The sequence below is a fragment of the Eptatretus burgeri genome, chromosome 1 (assembly GCF_056783735.1).
Source record: "Eptatretus burgeri isolate ZD-2024b chromosome 1, Ebu_testis_v1, whole genome shotgun sequence".
Lineage (NCBI taxonomy): Eukaryota > Metazoa > Chordata > Myxini > Myxiniformes > Myxinidae > Eptatretus > Eptatretus burgeri.
In genome coordinates, this window is record NC_140961.1 from 74,138,575 (window position 1) to 74,164,145 (window position 25,571).

Sequence of the window (25,571 nt, forward strand, 5' to 3'; positions counted from 1 at the left end):
TCGTCGTTGCGTGTTTCAAGCTGGTCCTCTGACTATTCCACAGCCGTCGACTTCCATCTCTGATTTTGTCGAGCAATAACCCGGAGTCCAAGCCGGGAATCTCTGCTGGCCCTCTGTGAGGAGCAACCCTGGCCTCCGGCTGGACTCCGCTACACTGTGTCTGGGCACGCCAACGATCCCGAGTTTCACACCTGCAGTCGCGGGCCAAACTGCACGAGGCGGCCAGGTACCGACCAAACTCTGACCTCCAACCTGTCTGTCCCCTTGGCTGTGAGGGTCGAAATAAAGACAATGCGGGTCCATTTTCTTTTGGTGTGTGTGTGTCTGTGGTGGCACCGTCCTATAAGTAGAAACTGTGTAAGTGTTGAGTGCTCATTGTACATTTCCTGCATATTCATGATCAAGTCTGCTCTGTGTCTCCCTCCCCATTATAAATAAACCCCTGTTAAATGTACCAGCTCGTTGCCTGTTGTTTCTATCATTGACCCAGCACGGTGCGGGCTTGAGAAATAGTGAGGCCCTTTGTGCAGTAAATTGTTCATTTGGTCCGGCGCAGCTTTGGTAATTTCCGCTCGGTTATGCCGGATCCAAGTCGGTAATAGCGACTCGGTTCAGACAAAGTCGGCCGAGGGTGTGGCTTCCCCGGTAGTTAGACGGCGTGGGTACTTAGGTAAATTGTAATTAGACAAGTGGACCCTACCTCACGCCGTCGAAATATTGGCTATCACAGTCCTTTAAGCGACCCGTCGACTCCGGAGTTATCCGGGGTGACGACCTTTTAATTCCGGGTGTTCGGTGGGAGACGGCCCTACTGCTCCATCCTGCGGTCGTCCTCGCCACCTACCCCAGGCCCACAACAGCACCACGAGGTGCAGTCTTGGCACTTCGCACCCCCCGCTGTTCAACTTCTACACATCCGACCTTCCTGAGACCAGGGGATATTGAGGGGGTGCCAGGTTCACAACCAGTTTCACAACTTTGCTACACATACAATTCCGATGAAATGTGACCACAACCTTCATCACGCGTGATTTACCAAATTTTGTTCATGGCATTAAAAAAAAAAATCCTCGGTATTTATATTTACTTTCTCTCAATAAGCTGCATATTTTGTCCGCATCCACACCTACCAGTGGTTCCCTCGTTTTCTTATGCAGCCACCACCGTGTGAGTGCCCAGGGGTATTACCTGTATTTTATTTTTTTTCAGTGTCTTATAAAAATAAAATACCAGCGAGATACCAGTGCTACACACTGGACGCACGTGATCATGAAACACCTCCAGTTGCTGGTGTCCTGGTAAAAGCGAACCACGTGATCACGAACCTTCTTGAGCCGCGGTTTCACTGCGGGTAGATTCGCTACGTCAGCGCATCACGTGGCCATTGGCGTCGCACAAGAATACGGTCCTTCGGTCAAATGACGACGCCGAGATGGGCTCGAGAGCCAACAGCCAAGGAAAAGCAGAGAGGAAAGAGGAAGAAAGGATCGTGTGGGAGAAGGAGACGGCTTGTTGAGCATCGTGCCGTGAGGAAGAGGAGTTGCTGCACGGGCCTGAGTGGTTCGTGGTTACTTTCGCAAAGAATGATTGTTATTTTGAGGCATTTTAAAAAGTATTTGTTCTAAATTGTGCTACTGTATAATGCATGACATAATCTCTCGCTTTATGAACACCATGTGTTCCTGAAAAGGAGTTCATAAATCGAGAGTGATTTCTCCACATATGTAATTATTTCCCCTTAAAAAGTTTCCCCCATTTACAGAGCTTCGTTTGTTTTTTTGTTTTTTTTTTCCCCTGCTCTGGAAGGTGAAACAGATCGAGCATGTACTATGCATGGTATTTTCTCTGTTATTGCGTATCCCAATCACCGTTGTATATGCGAGAACGAAATCGCTTGCAATATCCATTCGGTGATAAAATAAATAAAATGACCGTTTTTACAGCCATTTTTCCCTGCTGTGCAGGGGTTTGGCTTTTTCTTGAGGCAATGTTTTATGGCCTTTTGCGCTTCCTGACGCCAACCCTGGTCGCCTCTTACGACACACAGGGATATGGTACACCTATTCTAACTGGGGCATACACCGGGACCAGTACACTGGTATACATTTCGCCGACCTCGGAAGGATGACAGGCTGAGTCAACCCCCTGGTGTTAATTCAGCAGCCAACGGGGCTTGAACTCAGGACCCTGGGATCCCAAGCCACCACCCTAACCACTAAGCCAACACCAGGCTTCAATATCCATTCGGTGGAAAAACATTATTGGCAAACCTTAGAATTTCTTATTTCCTTTCTCACAATACATATACATATACTACTTTCCTGTCTTTCTTTCCACTAGTATTGTTGTGGTGCCGGGTTCGGTGGTGAGGACGACCGCAAGATGGAGCAGTTGGACTCCGGGTTATTGCTCGACAAAATGAGAGATGGAGGTCGACGGCTGTGGAATAGCCAGAGGACCAGCTTGAGACACCACAACGACGACCACAAACGACGCACACCAAGAGCAATGGCGACCCCTTTCTTCTCCGCCAATTCCAACCCAACTCCAGTGAGCACTAAGGGAAGCCCGGCGATTCTTAGCCCTCCCCTGGGCGGGGTGGGGTCATCGGTCCTCTGAGGTAATCTTTGCCCTGATTGGGCAGGGTTTTGTGGGGTGATATCTGTCCCCCTCTGATTGGACAGGGGGAAAGCCCTGCCTTTCTGGGGTGGAGTCGGAGCTCTGAGGTAATCTTTGCCCTGATTGGACAGTGTTTCGTGGGGTGATGTGCTGGCCATCCGTGATTGGACAGGGGGGAACCCCCTCCTTTTCTGAGCAGAGTCGGTGTTCTGAGGTGAGGAAACCTCCGCCCACGTCCGTGGTTGAACGCACGTGGGCAATGGCGTCGATGGTGCGAATAAGTGAAGGATTGATTTGTTGGCGTTGGGTATTGCAAAAATATAACGAGAAAAACTTCACAGTGCACACATGTAATTTCCTTTAGACAGAGAGAGGAATCTAACTATACACATACTTATTGAAATAACTAAGCTTAGGGAATGCTCTGTGTTTGTGTGCAAATGGCTTCCAGATTCATAACAGTACTCCCTTTTTGAAGCTGTTCGTTCTGCTGTTTTGTCCGTTAAACTTCAAGGTTGCCTCTGAAGCAGCGGTTGGAGATTATGACTTTATCGACACAATGATGTCAGTAATAGGTCAACATGCATTCAAGGCCTGGCCAGCAGTCCTCCAGTCGGTATCAACAATTAATCACCGTCGCTCTTCACTAGTTTGTGTTAAACTGCGTCTCTTTGCGAGCTCTTCAATATTTTGGGAAAGAGAGATTGAGACAACAACGGTGGTCAACGGCTGCAGATATTTATCAATTACACTGAACAACAAAATTTTTTTACTGGAGATGTGTAAAGTGATTTAGACTAATTTGGGTACGCTGATTTCAAAAATCATAACCGTTTTGCTGTATCACGTCAGGATTTTCAGTAACAGAAATATTCCCATTGCCTAGAAGTCAGGATTTCAATGAAATTTACAAAAATTCATTTATTCATTTATTTCATCATGAATGCTTCAAAATTATAGAAATTACAGAAAAACTCCACTAGAATGTAATTAAAAATGCTTTAGGCGTTTGGCTTTGCGTTTGTGCTGCTCTGTGTCAGTTTCACGATGCAGGAACCAGCAGAAATCGCCCATCATGTTCGGGTTGTGCGCCCTTGGTAACGCGTCTCCATGAGTGAAATCTCTTGGTGGAATCGCTCGCCGTGCTCGTCCGAGACTGCTCCCAAAGTTGTCAGGGAAGAAGTTCAGGTGCTGGTGTAGGAAATGGATTTTCAGGGACATCCTGGAGCCAAGTTTCCTGAAGGACTCCAGCAGCTGCTGCACTATTTCTTCATAGTTGTCCGCGCGCTCGTTCCCCAAGAAGTTGTCCGTCACAGCTTTGAAGCTCCTCCACGCTGCCAGCTCTTTGGGGTTTAGAGTTGTCGGAAAAGTTTCGTCCTTCATAATCTGTCGGATTTGCGGTCCAACAAAGACACCAGCCTTGATCTTGGCCTCCGACAAGGTGTTGCCAAACTTTTCCTTGAGGTATAAAAACCCACGCCCATTCAGATCCATTGCCCGTACAAAACTTTTCATCAAGCCGAGCTTTATGTGGAGTGGTGGAAGGAAAACCTTGGCTGGGTCGACAAGGGCGACATGCTTCACGTTGTGTCGACCAGGTACATGCTCTTTTCGCTCTTCCCAATCTTTCTTCGTCCAGTGATTCTTGTCGTCTCTGCTATCCCAGAGACAAAGGAAGCACATGTATTCCGTGTAGCCTGACTGCAGCCCTAACAACAGCGCCACCACTTTCAAGTCTCCGCAGATGTGCCAGTTGAAGTCATTGTACTTGATGGAATCAAGCAGCTGCCACATAGTCTCATAGGTCTCTGTCATGCCGAACGCGTGAGCCAGTGGGACTGATGGTTTCTCGTTGCCATTGTGGAGCAAAACAGCCTTCAAGCTGTTCTTCCCCGAGTCGATGAAGAGGCGCCAGTCTGCAGGATCGTGATCACACCCAAGTTCTTTCAACAGACCGTTGATGTCACTGCAGAATGTCATCGTGTCTTCCATCTCAAAGAACTCAGCCATGTCTCTGTGACGTGCTCTGAACAAGGATATCTTGGTGTTAGGTTCAAGTAGATTCCACTGCTGCAGCCTTGATCCAAGCAGCTCTGCCTTTGCCTTTGACAGCGAGAGGTCTCTTACAAGATCATTTAAGTCTCCCTGGTTCAGAAGGTGTGATTCTTGAGTGTCGGGTTCAAAAGGTTCATCATCACCATCCTCTTCACCACTGCTTACAGCTATGTTCTGATCAGCTGGAGGTGTTGGAACGGGGTTCTCATCATCATGAGGCACAGGTTTACGAGCAGAGACACAGTCAGCGTACTTGATGTGACCTTTATTCTTCTTGTTGAAGCCGGCGATGCTTGTGCAGCAGAAATAACAATCATCATGATGATTCTGCGGCTCACGCCATATCATGGGCACCGCAAATGGCATGCTCGCGCGCTTGCCCACCAACCACTGAGTCAAGGTTGTGTGACAGCTTGTGCAGCAGATGTGTGGTGCCCCGCTCTGTTCTTGGTCCCCCACCTTACACCCGAAGTAGTGAAAGTAGGCGGCCTTCATTTTCACTGCTGTAGATATACTTCGCTGTTGATCTTTTTTGGTATACCGACCACAGACATAACAGAAGTTGTCAGGATGATTGGTACAGGAACGCCTACTCATCTTTATCTGAAAGAAAGAAATATAACACAAGTTAACAACAATTGTACGAAATAGACATGTTAAAGACATATGTAAATTTCATTGAAATCCTGACTTCTAGGCAATGGGAATATTTCTGTTCCTGAAAATCCTGACGTGATACAGCAAAACGGTTATGATTTTTGAAATCAGCGTACCCAAATTAGTCTTAATCACTTTACACATCTCCAGTAAAAAATTTTTTTTGAAATTTGTTGTTCAGTGTTATCGATTAACTGAAATATATGATCAATGGCCTGTGGAGTGTCGTTGATTGAACGTTTACTGTACTTTACAGGACATCCCACCCCACGACCCCACAGTCTTATTTTTCTTTCGTATGGTCCGACCGTCAGTCATTCAAAATGTAAGCGGTAAACCCCACAGATCTGAACCATTCTCGGGCCTGCTTCAAACGTCCTTCAAAACCGATTGATGCTTTGTGAATGACATTTTGATTCCGTTTCTGGTTGATACAGGTACCAAAGTCTCTTCCAAATAAGGCCAAATAAAATAAACGAGAGTAATTTGACTGCGCGCACTCGACGGGTATGCCTCCGCTCTCCCGCACAAACACTTGAGTATTGACATATTTGACCCTTGACCTTTATCATATCTGCCCAAAATCTAATCAGTTAATTGCCCTGTCTAACTTTACCTTTGTACCAAGTTTGATGAAATTCTGTCCAATATTTCTTGATATCACCTCACCTCACCCTTCTGGGGTGGAGTCAGCTAAATATGTAGTAATATGTGTCGGCTAAATATGTAGTAAATATGCGGAGTCTGCTAAATATGTAGTAAATTTACTCTGGGGCAGAGTAAATATGTAGCTTATCTTGATGTATCAATATCACCTCACCCTTCGCCCAGGGCTTCTAAAAGGAGGACCGCGGAGCCGCTTGCTCTCTGTTTCACTCTCATCTTCTCTGCTCCTCTCGGCTCTGTGTTGGCTGCTCCTCGTTGCCTCTGTCCTTCGCTAGCTCTTCACTTGCAGTTGGTGTGCGACTGAGATGTGCTTATTCCTGAGGACCAGTACGGAGCGCACGTTGCCACGAGCCCTGGCAAAGTGACTAAGCCGAAGATGACGCACCAACTCTCAAGATGGGAATGCTCAAGCGGAGCGTCCCATGGAGGTACATGCTACACTCACAGACCTATGCATGACTATGTTCGGGATCTGTCGCCGCATGCATTTTCTCTTCTCTTCTCTCTTTCCACCCCTCTATCTCCTCCCATTTGGACGCACAAAAGAGCATCATTACTGACTCACAATCCCATTTTCTTCTGACACGACACCGCACCCCCATATTGCACTGCACCACACCACACCTCCCACTCCCACACCTTAGATACCAGTATTTCTCCCTCCTACATCTCCCTAATCATACTGGGTTGTGTTGGTCAGCCAACCGCGCCAGGTATTGTAAGGCCGTTTGTCCTCATCTGCTCTCTTTCTTTCTGAACTATATCTAATTTCGTGTGTGTATTTGTCTATATCTACCCCTGATGGTATAATTAATTGTACAAGATGGTTATATCTTGCATGTATAACACCTGATCTACGTTGGTGGGTGTTACGCTTGAGTTTTAACAGAATAACCAGAAGACCACGAGAGGGACTTCTTCCAAGGGCAGTATATTCCTCACTGCAGAACCTTACAGCATACGGATTATTCCAAGCGGGCGCAGCACATACCAAGAGTCAAAGCACCACCAACGCCACACTTCTGTCTCTTCTTGATGCCCCAAACCAACGATGGAAGTGACTCATAGAAAATCCGTAAATTCAAATAACCCCTAGTTATGAGCATTTACTTATAAATAATAATAAATGTCAATGTGCATCAGTGTGTCAGTCAGTGCGTCACCTCCATAACTCCAAAACCATAAAACCTTGTGGCCCCAAACTTTGATGAAGATCCAGATTCAGAACCAGATACAAGAATTTTTAAGCGATTCTTCACCATTGTGAGACATGGTGTTGATTAACGGTTAAGGTGGCTGGCTTGAGATGTTAGGGTCTTGAGTTTGAGCCCCTGTCGTTCCGTTGAAATAACACCAGATGGGATGACTCAGCCTGTCATCCTTCCGATGTCGGTAAAATGAGTACGAGCTTTCTGGTACAGGGTCACTGCATCAGCGGCACAACTTTGCTTCCATAAAGATGATACAACCAGCAGTCACAGGCTGCATACGAAACAACAACAACAACAACAAGCATTGAGAGATCGGGCCAAAATTATATACAGCATGAAATGTCAAAGTTGTGGACGCATTCGGACGAAACTTGGTGGACAGGTTGGGTGTGTAACAAAGACGAATTGACTAGACTTTGGTGAAGATCCGGATCCAGATACAAGAACTTTTTAAAGTAGTTCTTCACCATTGCTCGAGAACCATGGCATAATCACCTTACAAAATTGCAGAGATCTGTAAGCTAGGTCAGGGGACAGATTTTTGGTGACTTGTAAACAGAGAGAAGTACCCTTTTCGCATGATATTTCAAAATGTTATGGATGGGTTATGACAAAACTTGGTGGATGATTTGGGTAGGTGACGAGGACAAGCCTTTTTATACTTTTCTTATGGTCCGGATGCAGATCCGGCCTGTCAGTGGGTTACAAAAGGTAAACTGTTCAACCTGGTGGAGGAATGCACTCTACCAAGTACCGTTATAGTTACGCTGTGCATGTGAAGCGAAAAGCAGGGTTAAGCAATTGGTTCACTTTTGTCTGGCTGGCTGTCTACAAACGTCAGTTTATGATCGAGAAACAACTTAATTTCGATTGAATGTTATATTTTGAACACGAATCGGACACATCAATTTGCAAATGAACCTGTAGTTTAATAGTTATCTGGCTTTGCATTTGTCCCAATCGTGCATGCACAGAGAGGGTTGAGATAATTGTTTGACTCTGTCTGCCTGTCTGACGGTCAAACAAAATTTAAAATCATTCCAAACAGGAAACTTTCTGCTTTTAAGGATGTCATAAAGGACACAAAACAGTTCCGAAGACCTCGAGTAACGTGTTAAATAAGGTGATGTGAAAGACGCTGCATCAACTGAGGTAGACTTCCGAGAAAAATATTGTTCAACAACCTTTTAAATCTTTATTTTGTTTCAATTGAATAATATACTTGAGCAGTGTAGAACACGGATCGCCTTTTGACACTTTCAAAACTCTTCTGTTTAGTAGTAGTTGGACAAAATATTTCGACATTTTATGTCAACTTAACCAATCGAATTTGTCACTCGTGCTTTTAGTTGTGAACATTCCATATTTAAAGATTGACATCATTGGTGATCGCAGAAGAGTGAAAAATAAAACAATGATGCGCATCACTCACAAAGTGCTGAATTAAAGAAAGAACAAAAGGATTAGCTGGATTAAACTATTAAAGATCATAACAATAGGGCTGGAGTGAATGATTTGGTAGCGGAGAGGTAGGTGGATGAGATGCCAGATTGAAAAAAACACACAAATAGTTTTCTAATTAGAATAGGAAAAGAAAAACAATGGATATGGGTAAGAATGGATTTTTATTAATTGTTAGATTTTGGTAATTGTTTTCCTTTGTTGGTATTTGAGTCCAAATTCTGTTACCTCCAAATTCTGAAGGTGGATGGAGGTCATGTTTTCACCGCTGTTTGTCTGTCTGTGAGCAGGACATCTCAAAAAGTAATGGACGGATTTGGACGAAACGTGTTGGACAGGTTGGGTATGTGCTAAGGACAAATTGATTCAATTTTGGTGAAGATCCTGATCCGGATCTGGATAGTAGAATTTTAAAAATGATTATTCACCATTGAGAGATTGAGCCAAAAACAATATATATCACGATATTTCAAAAAGTTGTGGACGGGTTATGACAAAACTTGGTGAATAAGTTGGTTAGGTGACAAGAACAAGCCAATTCGATTTTGTTTAAGGTCCAGATGCAGATCTGGCCTAACAGTGGGAGAGAATATGTATACTGTTCAGCCTGGTGGAGGTATGCACTCTAACGAGTGCTCTCTTCTAGTTCTCTCTGGGTCCGTTTCCGCCTGCCTTGAAGTTGGCAAACATCACTGCAACCTAAAATACACAAGCATGGTGCAAAAACGGATCCTCTTAACTCCAGGCCGATTTTGTTTAAGCTTGCTTCTAATTATAAGTGAAGTCATGGAATATATAATTGCTGGTAACATCAAATACTTCCTCTTCTCCAATGGCCTGATCTCAGATCATCAGTTTGGTTTCAAACCCAGTCATTCTACCCTGGACATTTTTTTTTTAATGAAATTTTGCTCACCATAAAGGCAAAGGCCACTCAAGGTTGGGGCTACACAAAGGAAAGTATAAGTATTAAACATAAAGGAGGAATGTATTGCCATTCCTCTTGAATTGAGGGATGTTGGGATTGAGGAGGAAGCAGGGTGCAGGTAAACTGTTCCAAAGTGATGCAGTGCAGGGGAAAAAAACGAGAGGAATACCTCAGTCTTACTCCTTGGGACAGATCCTTGGTACCTTTGGATGGCAAGAAACTGCCAAATATGTAGAGCGACAAAGTATGCTCAAGTGGAACAACTGAGAAAGCCTCAGAGCACATTCCACAGTAATATTTGCAGAAAAGGCTCAAAGAAGCAACAGAGCAGCAGACTGAGAGGGGTTCCAGGGATTATGCCCACTCCTGTCCCACTACAATGGCAGCACGTTGCTGGATTCTGTCAAGGAGAGGTAGGTGACATGCCGGAGCACCAGCCCAAATATGGCAATAATACTCCATGACGGGACGTATCATGGCCTCGTATAGATGGAGCATAGCAGCTTGAGTAAGATAATGTCAAGCACTAAATAAGCAGCCAAGGTGCTGGGAGGCTCTTTTAGCTATAACAGAGATGTACTTTTCCCAGCTGAGGTTTGAGCTGATATCCAATCCAAGCAGATGGATAACAGGAAGTTCCTGCAAATGTGAAGAATCCATAGACAGGGTTGGAAAACAAGGTAACCTTGAACGAGACACAGACAACAAGTGGGTCCTTTTTTTTTTGGTTGAAAGTAACAAGCCAGTCTTTTTTCCAGTTAATCACACTCTCCAGATCTTGATTAAAAGTAGCACTGGCATCGATACGGGAAAGAGGAGACAAGGTTCTTGGGTAGGTAGCATACAATGTTGAGTCACCTGTGTAAGTGCTTAACTGAGAAAGAATACAATCAGGCAGATCATTGATATATATATATATATATAAAAAGAACAATATTGGACCCAACACAGACCCCTGAGGAACACCAGCATTCGTAGTGTTACGGTTGTAGAAATTCACAGAACACCATTCAGGTTCCCCGAAGATTAGTTATGTCGATAAGTGTGTGTCCAGATAGATTTCCCCACCGATGTCTAATGGGATTTATTCGTCAGCCGGGCTCTGCATCTTTGAGGAAGTGTTATTCTTTTGCTATCTTTATTTTGGCAAACAAACAATCATCTCCTCACCACCTCCGCCCCAACCACCAGCATCTCACCACCTTCGCCATAACAAATGACAACATCATCTCCTCACCACCTCCGTCACAAACGCCGCCATCTTTTCGTCAGTAGCGGTATCTCCGCCGACAGACGCGGGGACTCCCTCGTTGGGGCGAGGGCTGGTGATTTCTGCCATGTCTGCTTTCCACGGCCGTTGATTTCTGCCACATCCGCTTTCCACGGCAGAATCGGATAAAAAGGACAAAAGGGGCGGAGCCAGCGCGGGGGGGGGGGGGAGGTGAAAGGTCATAGGTAAAAGACCAAAACGCACCCCCGTACCCCATAAAAGGGCACGCTGAAACGCCAAGCCGACAGTTGAGTTGAGGAGAGGAGTGTCGAGCGCAGCGGAGCTTGGAGTCTGGGAGAAGTTCGAGTCCAGTGCAAGGCTGTTGCTCCTCGGAGCGCAGCGGAGCTTGGAGTCCGGGAGAAGTTTGAGTCCGGTGCAGGGTTGTTGCTCGTCGGAGCGCAGCGGAGCTTGGAGTTTCCGGGAGAGGTTCGAGTCCAGTGCAGGGCTGTTGGTCGGTGGATGCAGCCGGCGAGAAGTCTCCAACCAGTGGCATAACGGTCCGAGGTGATCGGGCCCCGGGACGGTCTGAGCGATGCCGAGGAGTGAGCGGGCTCTTAAGAGAGCATCAACTCTAAAAGAGCAAGGCCCGTTCGCTCCTCTGAGGCGTCGTCGGCTAGGCCCGATCGACCAGGCCGCACGGCAAGGCCTGGACCAACCGAGTCGCCATCACACCAGCTGTCGTGTTGACGGCGAGACATCGAGGGTCACCCAGCGAGTCACCACGAGGGTGCCAGGTAACCTGCGCGGTCTTGCGGAGCTCCTGCGGTCTCCACAGCTCCGCGGAACATTAAAGGCCTACGGGTCCTGTTCTACCCTTTCCTTTCCATGAAAGTTGTGGCGCCTTGTCCTATAAGTAGAACTGATAAGTGCATGTACATAATAAATAGACAACGGCTGTAGGGTCTTTTTGCTCACGTCTTGTCCCTACCCCCCTTCATTGCCTTGACTGCATGCGTGCATGTGTTCTAAATAAATGTCCCCTTTTGTTGAATATTCACCTGCTCGTTGCGTCCCTTCCTCCATTGAGCTGTCGTAATTGCGTTCGGAATATTAACTGGCTTTTAACAGCCGATAAAATAATCGGATCCGACGGGGCTTGGCAATATAAAACCGCTCGGCAAATCGCAAACGGAACGAGCTGCTTAAAAGCGGCTTGTTTTCGTGCAGGCTCCGTTGAGGTGTAAATCCCCGGCATTTCTGTCTGCGCTAATAATTAGATACATCGACAATTCGGCGATCAACTCTAGCGCGTGGACAGAGAAGTTGGCTGATCTACGGTGTGGTTAATAACACACCCGTAGTTGGATTTCGGCGTTGATCTGGAAGCTACGACTGGATTGCCGTGGTCGGTGGGCGCGTGTGGCCGCTAATTAGCTAAAAGCGGTCGCCCGTACGCCAGAGTGGCAAGATCTACAACAATATTATGGCCAGGGGATAACTGCCCCTCATGTACCACAGAGAATTGACGATTTGCAAGGAAGTCATAAAATGTATCAAGCAATTTTCCAGAGATACTATGGAATTTTAGCTTATGGATGAAACCCTTGTGCCACACTTTGTCAAAAGCCATCGAGATGTCGAGAGCAACAACCCTGGCTTCTCCACGATGATCCAAAGCCCTTTTAACATGTTCATTGATTAGGGATAGAACATCACCAGTGAACCTTGAATGTCAAAAGCTATACTGGACATCAGTTACGAGGTTGTGGGTTTCCAGATAGGTCCTGAGTTGCCATTTCATCAGGGATTCAAACACTTTGTTTATAATGGGTAGGTGATAAGAGGCTGATAGGATCAGATTTCTCACCAGAGCCTTTAAAGACAGGGACTACAGAATCATGCTTCCAGCTCAGTGGAAACACAGACTTTGACAGACACATGCAATACAATTTTGAGAGAACAGAAGACAGTTAAAGTGAACACATCTTTAAAGCAATTGTAGGGATTCAATCTGGTCCAGTAGATTTTGAGATTTCCATCCCTTGAATAATCTTAGCAACTTTCCTGGGTGTGATGATTATGGTGGAAAGCCCGGTGTCAAGAAGGGAAGGCCAACTAGGCAATGGGTATCCATTATCTTCAAGTTTCGACACGGGAAAGAGGAGACAAGGAAGGCCAAATAGGAGACTAGAAAGAGGAGACGAGGAATGCCAAATCGGCAATGGGTATCCATTGTCTTCAAGTTTAGAGTTTTCAGCAAAATGCTCAGTGAAGAGGTTGACTATCAATTGGAGAAGTAAGCACTTCAGGGCCATTGAAGAGGACAATAATCGATAATCTATTATGGTTGAGAATGCTATTAGCAATTCTCCAAAAATCTCTGGAACCTAGCCGTTTATTTGACATAGAATCGCAAACAGATTCAGCATAGTCGCTTTGCATTCTCTAATACTCATTTGCAGTGGTTGCTCGTTTACAGTGGATGCGCTTCTATTCTTCCAACAACAGATGTAAGCACTAAATCTCAGACATGAGATCAGGGTGATCTCTCTCTGGACACATCTTGATCATTTGATGCAAAATGGCATGCCACCTTGATCTTCAAACTCTCTGCTTATGGCATCCAAGGCCACCTCCTCTGATGGCTCGCTGACTTCCTCCACGACTGTAATCACAGTGTGTTGCTCTTAATGGGATCTTTTCATCTCCTCTTCCTGTGAAACCTGAAGTGCCCCAAAGCAGTGGCTTGGGCCCAGTCTTGTTCCTCATTTTCACCAGTGATCTCTCTGATTCGCTGTAAAATCCTGCCGATCTCTTTGCTGATGATTGCACCCTCTACTGGATCATTTCTCATATTTCAGGCAGGCAGGCAGCAGCATCTTCCCTCTCTGCAGACATTGATATAATCAGGAGATGGTCCAACACTTGGAATGTCTTTCAACCCTGACAAATTCCACACACTCACATTGTCTCTCCAAAAAGACCATCTGACAAACCGTCCCTTCTACTTCCTAAACAAACCACTTAAAGAGGTTAAGCCACTCAAACTTTGGGGCATCACCATCAGCCATGATCTTTCTTAGGCAGTCAATATTTCCAAGATAGCCTCCAAAGCCAGGTACTGAATGGGCATCCTTCATCTGCAAGGTTTGTACTTGGCTATTTTGAACTTTTGACAACCTATCTTCATTCACATCTTGATGGAGTACTGCTCTTCCTTTTGGGCTGCAATCCCTGCCTCACACCTTGCACTTCTTGATACCATGGAAAGCAAGACCTTCAAAATCATTGGGCTCTCCCATGATGAAGCTGAGTGTCTATGTCTGTTACTCTTTCCATCGCAGACAGGTTGTCGCCTCTCTGCATTCTACTACCTCCTTAGGTCATCTCTTCGAGCATGACCTAATAATATGGGTGTAGATGTCCTTCGATCCGTCCGGCCGTCCATTGCGAAAATGACGATTTTCAAATTCTATCTCCTCCGCCATTTCTCAAGCGATCTTGAATTTGATTGTGGCATACGAATCTATGGGACAATATCTAAATTTTGATAGGGCCGGATTTTCGATATTCGCTTTCGTTTTATGTGACTTCAAAGTTGGCAAAAAATGCGAAAATGACGATTTTCAAATTCTATCTCCTCCTACATTTCTCAAGCAATCTTGAATTTTATTGTGGCATATGAATCTATGGGACAATATCTAAATTTGATCAGACCGGATTTTCGATATTCGCTTTCGTTTTCGTGTCACGTGACTTCAAAGTTAGCAAAAAAAATGCAAAAAGGACGATTTTCAAAATCTATCTCCTCCTACATTTCTCAAGCAATCTTGAATTTTATTGTGGCATATAAATCTATGGGACAATATCTAAATTTGGTCGGGCCGGATCTTCGATATTCGCTTTCGTTTTTGCGTCACGTGACTTCAAAGTTTGTAAAAACTGCCCTACCTTCAGGAGGCTATATATTTTCTCGCAGAGATGACCGTCACTCCCGCACGGGGGTAATTTGTTGGTCTTGCACTCTCTGTCCTGTCTTGGCTCTGTCCCTCCCAGGTGTCTACAAGGGCACACATGGTCTGTAAGTAACCTCTTCTTGTTAATCTCACAAAATCCAGGCTCACTACTCACCTCCACTTTTTTGTTCCTCTTGCCTCTCACCTGTGGAACCAACTTCCCCTTTTTTGTTCAATCCCATTCTTCCATCCAGGGCTTCAAGACAGTTGTTCTCCACCACCTCAGGTCATTCCCCATCCATACACATGATCTCTTCCACCCCAAATTACACAATTCCCCAATACTCCCTTTTTCCAGGTTATTGTGATTCCACCCAACCCCCTCCTCTTCCTCACCTCTCTTGATTTGTTAGTTTCAGTTGCTGTGTTTATTTTTGTGTCATCCCTACTTTCCCCTTCCTCTTCTTGCTATGTGTCATTCAGCTTGTGTGCAGCTTGTCCACCCCAACCCCCCACCTTTATCTCACCCTCACTTCTCTGCTGTTGGTGTTTTCCTCCTTTCCATTTGTTCCCTTCCATTCTGCTCTCGCTCTTCCACGAGGCCTGATCATGTATACAAAAAAAACCTACAATTTTGCGAATTTTGATTGTGGTAACCATCTCTTTTAAGGTCCTTAATAAATTTAATGTTTAGGCATCTATGCAATCCAATCATTTAAAAAAAACCTATCCTTTTTAACCATCTAAATTGAAGGAAAACATGCTGTGGTGGTAATGATTGTGATCGCTATACACAGGGGTTCACATAACTGCTACTCAGGTACTTATGTGTGGTTAAAAAAAAAAAAAAACTAAATGCGTACTTCAAAGATGCTTCGAAAGCTCAGAAGTGTATTAGTACAACAGAGACTTTTGATGGAAGGTTTTCTCAGCTAGTGTGGGTGAGATTCTTCTGTAATAATTCTGATAAATTGATATACTGTACTGTGATTTCACAATTTAAATTGACAAAATTGATTTATAAATGAAAACATTTGCAGTTACGAGTTATTTTGGAGGTTTTTTTTAAACTTGTAAGATAAAAAAGACATTAGATCTAAGGAGAACACGAGCATGGAGGAAGAAGAGCAGTGAGTATGAGAGGGTCAGGTAGATTCAGGGAATGAGAGGTTGGGAATACAATATTTGGACGTAAACGCACAATTGAGGTATTCGGCCTTTTCACGAGCAGACTGGTGCCATTTGAAGTGAGGTAAGGGATGGAGGGGGTGCATACACCAGAGACAGAGTTGACATTGCTCAATCGGGTCTTTGAAGAAGGAGGTCTCAGGTTTGAGAGTTTGTTAAACATTAGGATATGCTTATTGTACAACTTACTAGTAAACTTAAACACAATGTAAAAAGGAAAGATATAAATCATGAGAAACACAATTATTCCCTAATTATTATTTTTTTAATCATATCAACCCTGCAGCATTTGTTTGAAAGACAATACAGCCAACCGCATACGAGTGCAATTGGAGAGCACATGATAGCACACAGAGGTGGTTGAACACAATCCCCTCCATCCTCTCTTTATTCCACTCCACATCCACTTGGTTATTCCAAAACTTCACTCTCAGCTTGATGGTGTTACAGGGTGAGATCCTGCAGCAAGAAGGAGGCTGTATTCACGCTGTTGCTGTTCTCGAAAGCTCTCCTTCACTCGTGCACGCTTCAACCCACCATCCCTGTGCATAAACATCGTTACTTCCTGGCACAGAACTACCAGAATATTTCACCTCCATCCGTTAATATTCACAGCTTTGTCTTTCCCAAACCAAGGCAAGCCCTGAAAACATACCAGATGAGGTCAACGAGTCCACCTTGACAGGCAATGTCTGCCTTCACTCTGTTTGCAAATTGAATTGCATCCTGCCCTTCCTTGGGGGTGGGGAGGAACGAAAATGTTTATGAAGTCATCTCCAAAACACAGCCAACCATATGTCAAGTTCCCTTTTCTTCCTCTATGTCATTAGTGGGAATAATAAGGAAACATGTACTTGCATTAATCCAGATAATTTTGGCAGTGAAATGCAAATCAAAAATAAATTTTTCACTGTTTATTCATACCATGCTTTGAAATATTTATTAATCGTGTGCTGTGCCAAGTGAATAAAAAGATGTACGTACTCCTAGGTTTTGCAAAGACCTTTGAAAAACCAGGAAAATTCTTTAAATAAATTGTTTTCGTTTCATAGCAAGATTTCTTTTTAGCATTATGTGTGATGTTTTATGTTTCATCTTTAACCCCTTAAAATCAGAGGTTGGGGGGGGGGGGGTTAAAACAAAAAAAAACAGTGTATTGGACCAAGGTACCTCCTTGCCAGACTTGAAGAGGGTTGGTTCAGAAATGAAAGAATGGTGTGCCATTGTATTTGTTGTAAAGAAGAAAGAAAGAAAATATGAAAGAAACATACAGTATGAACATCTCCCTGCAGGAAGGCGTATTGTTGGTAAAGGACAACTTTGCTTTGTATCACAAACAAACAATTGGCATCCATGGGTAATATCTGTTCTTGATGGGGTTGTGATCAAGGTGTGACTGGATGCCAGTCTTACACCTGATCTTAAGATCATTAGGAGGTCACAAAGTTCACGTGGGGTGAAATATGCCAAAATCCCAAATTCTTTCTCTTTGTAATAGGAAACGATTTATGGCAAAAACATTTTAACATGATGGTTGGTTGTATTTGGTACATCTTGAGCCTGTATGTACAAAAGCATCAATGGTAAATTTAAAATGGAGCTCACGTGGAAACTTCCTAAAATGGCTTTCTCCATGACTTTGAACTGAAAGGAAGCTTACTGTTGATCTATACTTTACAGTTGGTTGTTGAACAGAATAATCTGTATGTACACATAGCTCTGCGATTACATACATCGTTATTCCTATCATTACAGATGAACAAACAAGTTGACTGAAGATATGGAGCCTTTTGCAATGCTGATGTTCTCAAGAGGTTTTTAATGCTCCAGGAGACAGACTTTGATGCAGCTGAACTCAAGTGGCACAAGGCATGTTGCAGTTCCTTTACTTCAGAAAGCAAACTGTCTAGATTCAGAACACAGCATGTACCATCTCGGATAACTGATGAAAATAATGGCCTTCAACATTATTCCTCAAGTAGTCCTTCACTGGCCAAATGGCGAAGTTTCTTGCCACAAATGAACTGAACAACTTTGTATGTTTTGCCAGAAGAAGGATAAGAGAAAGCTACAGAGTGGCAAAAATTGGACGAGTGTATGAACACACTGTGTGGAGAACTGATCACGGGGTTATCTCTTGGTCATGTTTATGACGTATGGGTCAGCATCTGTGAAGACATGGATATTGATTGTTCTCAGAGATTCCAGTCTAAGAGAGCAACATCCATAATGAAATGCAATGCTTAATTGGGTCAAAAGCCAAACATGTACAACCTCCACCAAAAGCCTCTGTTCTGATGTATCCTGGTGATGAATCAGAATTTATCATTGTGAAAACATCATCAAAATATTCTCTGCAAAGTGCCTCTTCCACTGAGTCAGAAGATGAATATGACTGGTGAACGTCCATTGCACTGTATAACTTTTTCCAGGAGATGGTGCATGTTTCCCTTGCAATCAGACAGGATATCTTAGACACACCAGGGCCCTTTGCCAAAGCGCAGAAGAGGTTATAATCATTGCCCCTGACGAGACATTAACTGGAACTCCACACTGCAAGAGCTAACTACCAGGCAAATAGATGGTTACAAGTTGATCAAGAGATAATTAAGGTCTTCTCACCAATCGAGACATGTGGCTGTAAGAAAGAATCCACTGGCCTAAAAGTAGTTTGGACAAGATTGCCATCCAAAATGCCTGTTTGTGACTAGTGATCTGTGCAAATCAAAAATGCAGCACAGTGCGATGCTCTTGTTTCAATAATTATTTGTGATGCGACTAACTGTTGCAACCCGATTGATCAGTAGTTGCGCAGAGTAATTTGTACCTATATATTATGGGCGCTATTTGTATATGAGCCAATTGAAGGATGAAAAACTAAGATTTAGCGACATGGAGCTTGTGTAGGACTGGTTTCTTTGGAAAACAGATTTTTTTTTTTGTGTCGCTTTTCTCTTAAGCCTTTCCAGCCGTGAAGGCAGAGGGGAGCTGTAAACATTTCACCGCACTTCTAAAAACAAAATAATACCCCAATACCATCCTCCCCACTGCTCAACCAGGCACCTGGTACATTTAAATTATGTATGAAATGGAAATAAACTCAGTTTTGCTATATTATGTATCCAAGTGAAAATAAATATATTTGTTGTGAACGAATTTTGGTCCTTGAAATGACCTTCAATTTGAAAATCAATGATGGCATCCATCCACCTCCACCATTTTTTCCATGTTATAAGCAATTGTTTTAGCATGGATGCCACCCCCAGCTATTAACAAAAAAATGCCATCACAAGTCAAAAATCAGGTCTTGGCTGGTCTACTATAACTGCATTTACTAAGATGCAAATTTTCCATGCATTTTTCTTCTTCACACTTGAGATACAAATTGAATTATACTTTGAGGAAATAAAGAGATTGCAAAGAGGGAGTGGGGACCAGCCAAAGTTTTGTAAATAAAGCACTTATTACCAATTGGACGGAGGTTATGTTTTCACCCCTGTTTGTCTGTGAGCAGGATATCTTTAAAATATTATAGATGGATTCGGACTAAATTTGGTGGACAGGTTGTGTGTATGTGGCAAGGACAAATGCGTAATTTTAGAAATGACCTCTGAATGCTAAATGAGGCCTTTTGCGCATGTGCTGTGTTTTTGTGCGTGCTCACACAGACTAGAGTCAGCTTGCCAGGCAAGGCAATTTTAACCTGCCAATTCTAGCTCGAAATGTGTAATTCAAGTAGTCTTTTAAACATAATTTTCAGCATATAAACGAGTGGTAATTTCATGATGGGAAACCATAATTGTTGTTCCTGATTGCAAATCGGACTCGGAGAAATATAAGAACACTTGATTGAGAGGTGTCAGGTTCGTACCATTTACTGTTAGTACATTCTAGTGACAGCCGTGGATATAACACATATACACACACACACACACACACACACACACACACACACACACACACACACACACACACACACACACACACACACACACACACACACACACACGGACAGATGGCTCTCCTTTTACCAATAGATGCAAAAATCTCGTAGAATTTCCCCGACTGCCCGGAACCAAATAAAAATATATATTTATATTGCTTCCGCCTCCCAACATGATTAAGAGTAAATATCATTTTAAACTTACCCTGTTACATGCACAAACCCCAGATATGTCCCTCCCATTGTTTTTCAGAAGAACCTAATCCAGATACACAGTTCATTCACTGGTATCGATCCATCCGGGGGTTGTATAACACGTCCCTCCACCCGAACCTTCCCTTAACCCACCTGGTTGGAGTTTGCAGGACGAGCAGGTGCCTATTTGGTGAGCTGAGAAAATTTTCCAAGTCTTTCGTTGTGCAGAGGTACAACCCTTTCTCTCAGGTACTTTTCCAAGTATTTTCGGCTTCTTTCAGAAGCTTGGTGAATCGTTCCAAGTAACAATCCTTTTCTCTGACACATAATACATTCTATTTTGCCCCAAACATGTTGGTTTCCTGGGGTTTCTGCACATGCGCACCGAGCATTTTGCGGTGGATGGCATCATTTAAAAATGCCATATTCTCAAAATGTCAGCTTTACTTTGCTTCCCACAGCAGTTAGTATACCTTTGTAAACCTTCAATTGAATATTCGATTTGTCTGCCAATGAAAAAAAAGACAAAGCCAATTAACAAAATTTAGTATTCCTCTCCACATTAATATAGGCTGGAATAACATTAACTGTTTCTGGGTCTCGGTTAATGGCGCTATGGCTGTTGGATGTTGGATAACTTGGCAGGATAGGGATGTGTGATGGATTTGGGAGGGTGGGGTGGGGGTGGGAGAATGGTGCATTAGAACTTTCACTATTATATACTACAGTTAAATGTATGTCTCACGATTGAGTGCGATACGACTTGACTTGCACATTTGCAAGGAACTATACTGGCTCCCTATTCAACAGTGGTTGATCTATAAAAAGTGAGCTCATCACTTCCATTTTTCCCTGTGTTCTGTAAATGCTAGTCACTTTTTGTGCCTTTTACAAGATTGAGAACTGTCTGAATGTACTTTTTATACTGCTTGACCTCAGCTCTGGAATTATTTTCCGAATCATATTTTCTCGACTCCTCCTCTTTCTGCTTTTAAAACCTCCTGAAGACCCATCTTTCTTTTTTATACATATTTGAGGTTGGTGGAAGAGCTAGCACACTGAAATGATCAGGACGGAACAGACAAAAACAGGATGCAAAACACGCTTGCCTGGAGAAGGGAACTCCAAGGAGGGAAAACTGGAAATTAGGAGGGATTTGGGTGGGGTTAACAAGGGTAGAAAAGATCATGGTTTTTGGATTGGGGATGATCTGCGATGGTGGTGAACAGCCTGAAGGGAAGCATGAGATTGAAGAGGATGTGAAAGTTGATTCCACAGGTGGGAAGAAAGAGGAACAAATGAGTGAAAGTGATCAGTGATTCTGGATTTCGGTAGTTTCACCAGAAGAGGGTTGATGGTGGACCGTGTGAGCCCTGCAGAAACTTGGGCAGAGGGTGGCGGTAGAGGACAAAGTACGGAAATAGCAGAGGGTGCAAAACCAGAAAGGAGGCGGTAGAAGACAGAGAGACTACCGACCAGTCTGTGATGGCGAAGTGATAAGCCCATAGACTCATCTTCAGCATGGGACATTCTGATGACTGAAGGCTTTGGTTTCCACAGCGTAAAGCTTAACAAGATTTTGAGGCAGGGGAGCCAGTCCAGTGACATGAGCTGAACTCCATCAAGCTGCAGATGAAGACCTTGTACTGTGTGGATAGGAGTTCAGGAGTGCCATGGAAGGATTTTATATGACGGAGTATGCGCAGTGGATGGCTGGCTTTGGAGGCCAACTTTGAAATGTGGTTTGCCCAAGAAAGATCATGGCTGATAGTGAGCCCAGGCAAAAATACTACAGTTAGAACTATAGTATATGAGAGTAGTACTCTCATATGCTACAGTAGTCTGCAGAGAATTACTACAGGAAAGGAATGCTATTTTTGCCTGGCGCCTGGAGTTTGAATTACTGAACCTCCTCGAGAATTGTTAAGAAAGTAGATTGGGGCGGGGGAGTTTGCCAGATGGTCCTTTTGGAGAGAGGCACTCCAGCCTTGACAGGGAGAGGAGGTGAAAGAATTCTGTTGAGAACCACATGTTAGCTCTGAGAGCAGAGGAAGTCAGTAAGCCATGTGTGGACTTTGCCTTGGATGCCATAGGTTGACAGTTTGGAGAACAAGGCAGGATGCCAGACTATATCAAAAGCACGATAGATGTCCAGAGAGACAGCCCTGAACTCATGTCTGACATTGAGGGCCTCCATCCATTGTTAGGTAAAACCAGCATGTCCAAGGTGGAGTGACCTGGTCTGAAACCAAATTGGTGATCCGAGATGAGGTTGTTGTGGAAATTCACAGGTCATTCATTTTTACACAGATATGTAGTAATGCACAATTTTTCTTTACTTCTGTGCTAATTCTTTCTGGCTCACTGATTTATTCACATTCTCCTCCACTTAATTTTACTCTTTTTGCTTCTAGTGTACTTAAAAAAATAATTTTAAAAACTATTATTTTCTTTCTTTCTTTTTGATTTTGTTCAGCACCTTGTGATGGTTTGCCATGTAAAGCACAAGAGAAAAAATGGTTTCGATTAACTAATTGAAGCTAAGAAAAGGAAATATAAGCAACAACTACAATAACAAAAACACACGAAATACTATGCATCCCCCAAGTACATTTCATTAAAAGCAATCTCCACAATGCTTCTACATGGACATAAAAACTGCATATCTATGCCCATTCATGTTTGCAAGCAATAATATTTGTGAGGGCTGTGCCTCGATTAAGAACAAAACCAAAATCGCATCTCTTTTTCCACTTTTTGAATGATTGCAATAATCTAAAATCTGCTCTTACCTGGTTGGTAACTGGTGGTAGGTACCAGACATCACATACGATGGCCCAACTACTCATCATCCTGAGCAGGTATGTCACCATCCCATACCGGCTGCTGTTCCAAAAGGGATCACCAAACTGTGGGTCATACTAAGTGAGAGAGAAAGTAAAGGTGTAAGAATTATTAATTAATATATGCAATATAGTGTTACAAAAAGGTTGATTTCATGTTTATAGTTTGTTTAAATTGCATCATACATTACTTTGTCGTTTTTGTTTCATGAATTATGTAAATATTGTGTTATTTGGCCATGTTGGTATTGCTAGTTCATTTTGATGGTGCAATTATACTCCAAATTAAGCCATTTGAGAAATTAAGAGAACAGAATGCACCCAACCCACTCGGCCATCTGGGTTCACAATTATAAGAGCTCCACCTTAAAGTCATCGCAAACTGCCGTGTGGATTGTATAAATCAGTTCTGAAATGTGGGGAACAAAAGTCTAGTTTATAGCAATGAATATTGCACATTAGGTTTACATCTGAAGTACAGTATATGCTGCAACTCATTTTAACAGAATAACTTAAACATGTTTTGCCAAAACAATGCTTAACTACATAGCTGCGACCACAAAACAATTGCCAAGGAGAAGCCTCCAGTGGCTTACACTTGGTGATTGCCTGCGACTTACCCTTGGCCCGCGCACGATGCAATGATGGCCATATTTAAAAAAAAAAATTTGGACCACCATATGACCATAACCTTCAACAATTAGGGATCGAGTGTAAATTAAGAAAGTGTGTCCCCATCTACAATCTATCCATAAAACTCAACATCATCAAAATCAGATGAAAATTATTTTGAAGTTATGATCAAAAAGGTGTTTTTTTTAATTATATCACAATCCAAAAAAAGTAGGTCAAGGACACTCATCAAATATCAGGTGAACAACTTCAATGCATGTCTAGTCCAAAGACTCAGCCTCATTGTGGGAGATACCAATGATCCTAAATGCCTTGGTTTACACAGCGTGAAGCCGAGAAAGGTGATAGACGAAAGCTTTGTATGTGGTCAGGAGCTTGCATACAAAGTCTATAATTGACCTTTAACTCAGAGGGATATGATGTAAATTAAGCATAAATGCCATAGCTCTCAGCTATCTATGGCAGGCAATTTTGTTCCAATCGGACAAGCCTCAGTTGAGTTTTGGTGAAAAATGTTAAAATGTTAATATTGGATCATGACCTTACTATGTCAAGGTCAAAAACAATTATGTCAACCCCGCAAACTTTATATTCACATTATTGATGCAAAACTTGATTCCCAAAAATCCTTGGATATTGGTCGAAAAAAGGGAGAAAACATAAATTGTGGTTTAGTACAACAAGGGGTGAAAAACCGAGACCTTCAACTGAGAGGGATATGATGAAAATTAAGTGGAAATGTGCCTTTCTCTGGGCTATCCAGAGAGGGAAATATTATTCTGATCAGATAAACCTTAGTCAAGTTATGGTGGAAATTAAAAAAATGTGTATAATTAGGTCATCACCTTGAAAATTAGGTCAAGGTCAAAGAATTGTGTCCACCCTGGTCAAAGAATTATGTACTTTCTATTCGCATTATGGATGCAAAATTTAATTCCAAAAGTCCCAGTCTGCTCCAAGAAACAGCTTAGAAATTTCGGAAATGAGGAGCGCAGGAAGAAAGAAAAGAGAAAAAACAAAACAAAAGCATAAATGGTGGTTTTCTACTCCTGGGAGTCTAAAAAACTCTGGGGTACCATTAAAATTGGGGGCACTATTTGTAGAAACAAATTTGTGGAACCGCAACAAGAACCCCAATGGCAATGCAGAGTTCTTGTAGACCTGCGACGTTTCGCAGGTAAAAAGATGTTTGCCGCAACGATGCGTACATCATGTTATCAGCGGGTTTCTTTCTATTACTTAAATACTGTATATACACAAGCTGGGTCACTCGATCAACGTCGGGTTAGTTATACTTTATCACAGTTTAGGATTACATCGGGTTATACATTGGGTTATCACAGTTTAGGAGATGGAGCCTTTATTGATCACCATAGAGTGCGACGTTAATCAGCCTGGGACTTGCATAGCCATATTGGCAGTCTTCTTCACCCCAACACTGTCCCTCTCATATGACATGCCCTCTCATGCTATATATCAACATAGCATGGTTCTTGGAAGTATTATGAAGGTGATTTGTGTTCTACAGTGTTCAAGTATATAATTACATTTAAATAATGGTTTAAAGAGGTTTAAAAGCATACAAATAAATTAATTCCAGGTTTTGATGCCGTTTTACCCAGTCTGTTAAATGACCATATCAAACACATTACATAAGTTCTTTGTGCCTGTTGTTGTGTCCTTTATACCATCCTTAAAAACTGTTTCCTGTTTGGAATGATTTTCAATTTTGTTTGACTGCATATGTAGCAAGTTGGAGGCAATGCAAAACGGTTTGGTAGGAATCGAAAGTTGGTTTTATTAATTTTTTTATTACCAATCAACGTGGTAAAATCGCTATTGGAGAAATTGTCAGTGTTATGTGTCGACCTCAGGGCACCGCAACGAGTGTACCGGTAATTCAGATGGTGTCACGACAGGAAATAGACACTGCTGTGCCCTTAGTGTTGTATTAAGGGTCCTGCCAGCATCACCCTATCAAACACGTTACACTTGTTCTTAGTGCC

The 25,571-nt window shown here is 43.1% G+C and overlaps 2 protein-coding genes across 6 annotated transcripts in view; one reads left to right on the forward strand and one right to left on the reverse strand.

Annotated features, from left to right (window-relative positions):
- Positions 1 to 1,346: 1,346 nt before the first annotated feature.
- LOC147034757 (glutamate receptor ionotropic, kainate 2-like) overlaps positions 1,347 to 25,571 on the forward strand; it is a 186,191-nt gene continuing 161,966 nt past the window's right edge. Inside the window, exons 1-5 of one of the 4 annotated variants that reach the window (XM_085888333.1) lie at positions 1,352 to 1,560; positions 2,341 to 2,833; positions 6,163 to 6,425; positions 17,707 to 17,820; positions 20,148 to 20,279. Coding sequence is in view for 3 of the 4 variants with exons in the window: in XM_085888331.1 (XP_085744457.1) it covers positions 6,374 to 6,425; positions 20,148 to 20,279 (184 nt within the window). In the remaining variant the exon portion in view is untranslated. Of the gene's footprint in view, positions 1,561 to 2,340; positions 2,834 to 6,162; positions 6,426 to 17,706; positions 17,821 to 20,147; positions 20,280 to 25,571 lie in introns of all 4 variants that reach the window. The other 3 variants (XM_085888331.1, XM_085888295.1, XM_085888304.1) reach the window with 3 other exon arrangements.
- The window catches only part of LOC147034758 (glycerol-3-phosphate acyltransferase 3-like), a 58,963-nt gene continuing 49,018 nt past the window's right edge, over positions 15,627 to 25,571 (reverse strand). For both annotated transcript variants that reach the window (XM_085888426.1, XM_085888417.1), the window contains 3 exons: positions 22,882 to 23,010; positions 16,607 to 16,686; positions 15,627 to 16,493 (listed from right to left, as the gene is read on the reverse strand). In XM_085888426.1, coding sequence (XP_085744552.1) covers positions 16,382 to 16,493; positions 16,607 to 16,686; positions 22,882 to 23,010 — 321 coding nt within the window. In that variant the 3' untranslated portion in view covers positions 15,627 to 16,381. The remainder of the gene's footprint in view (positions 16,494 to 16,606; positions 16,687 to 22,881; positions 23,011 to 25,571) is intronic.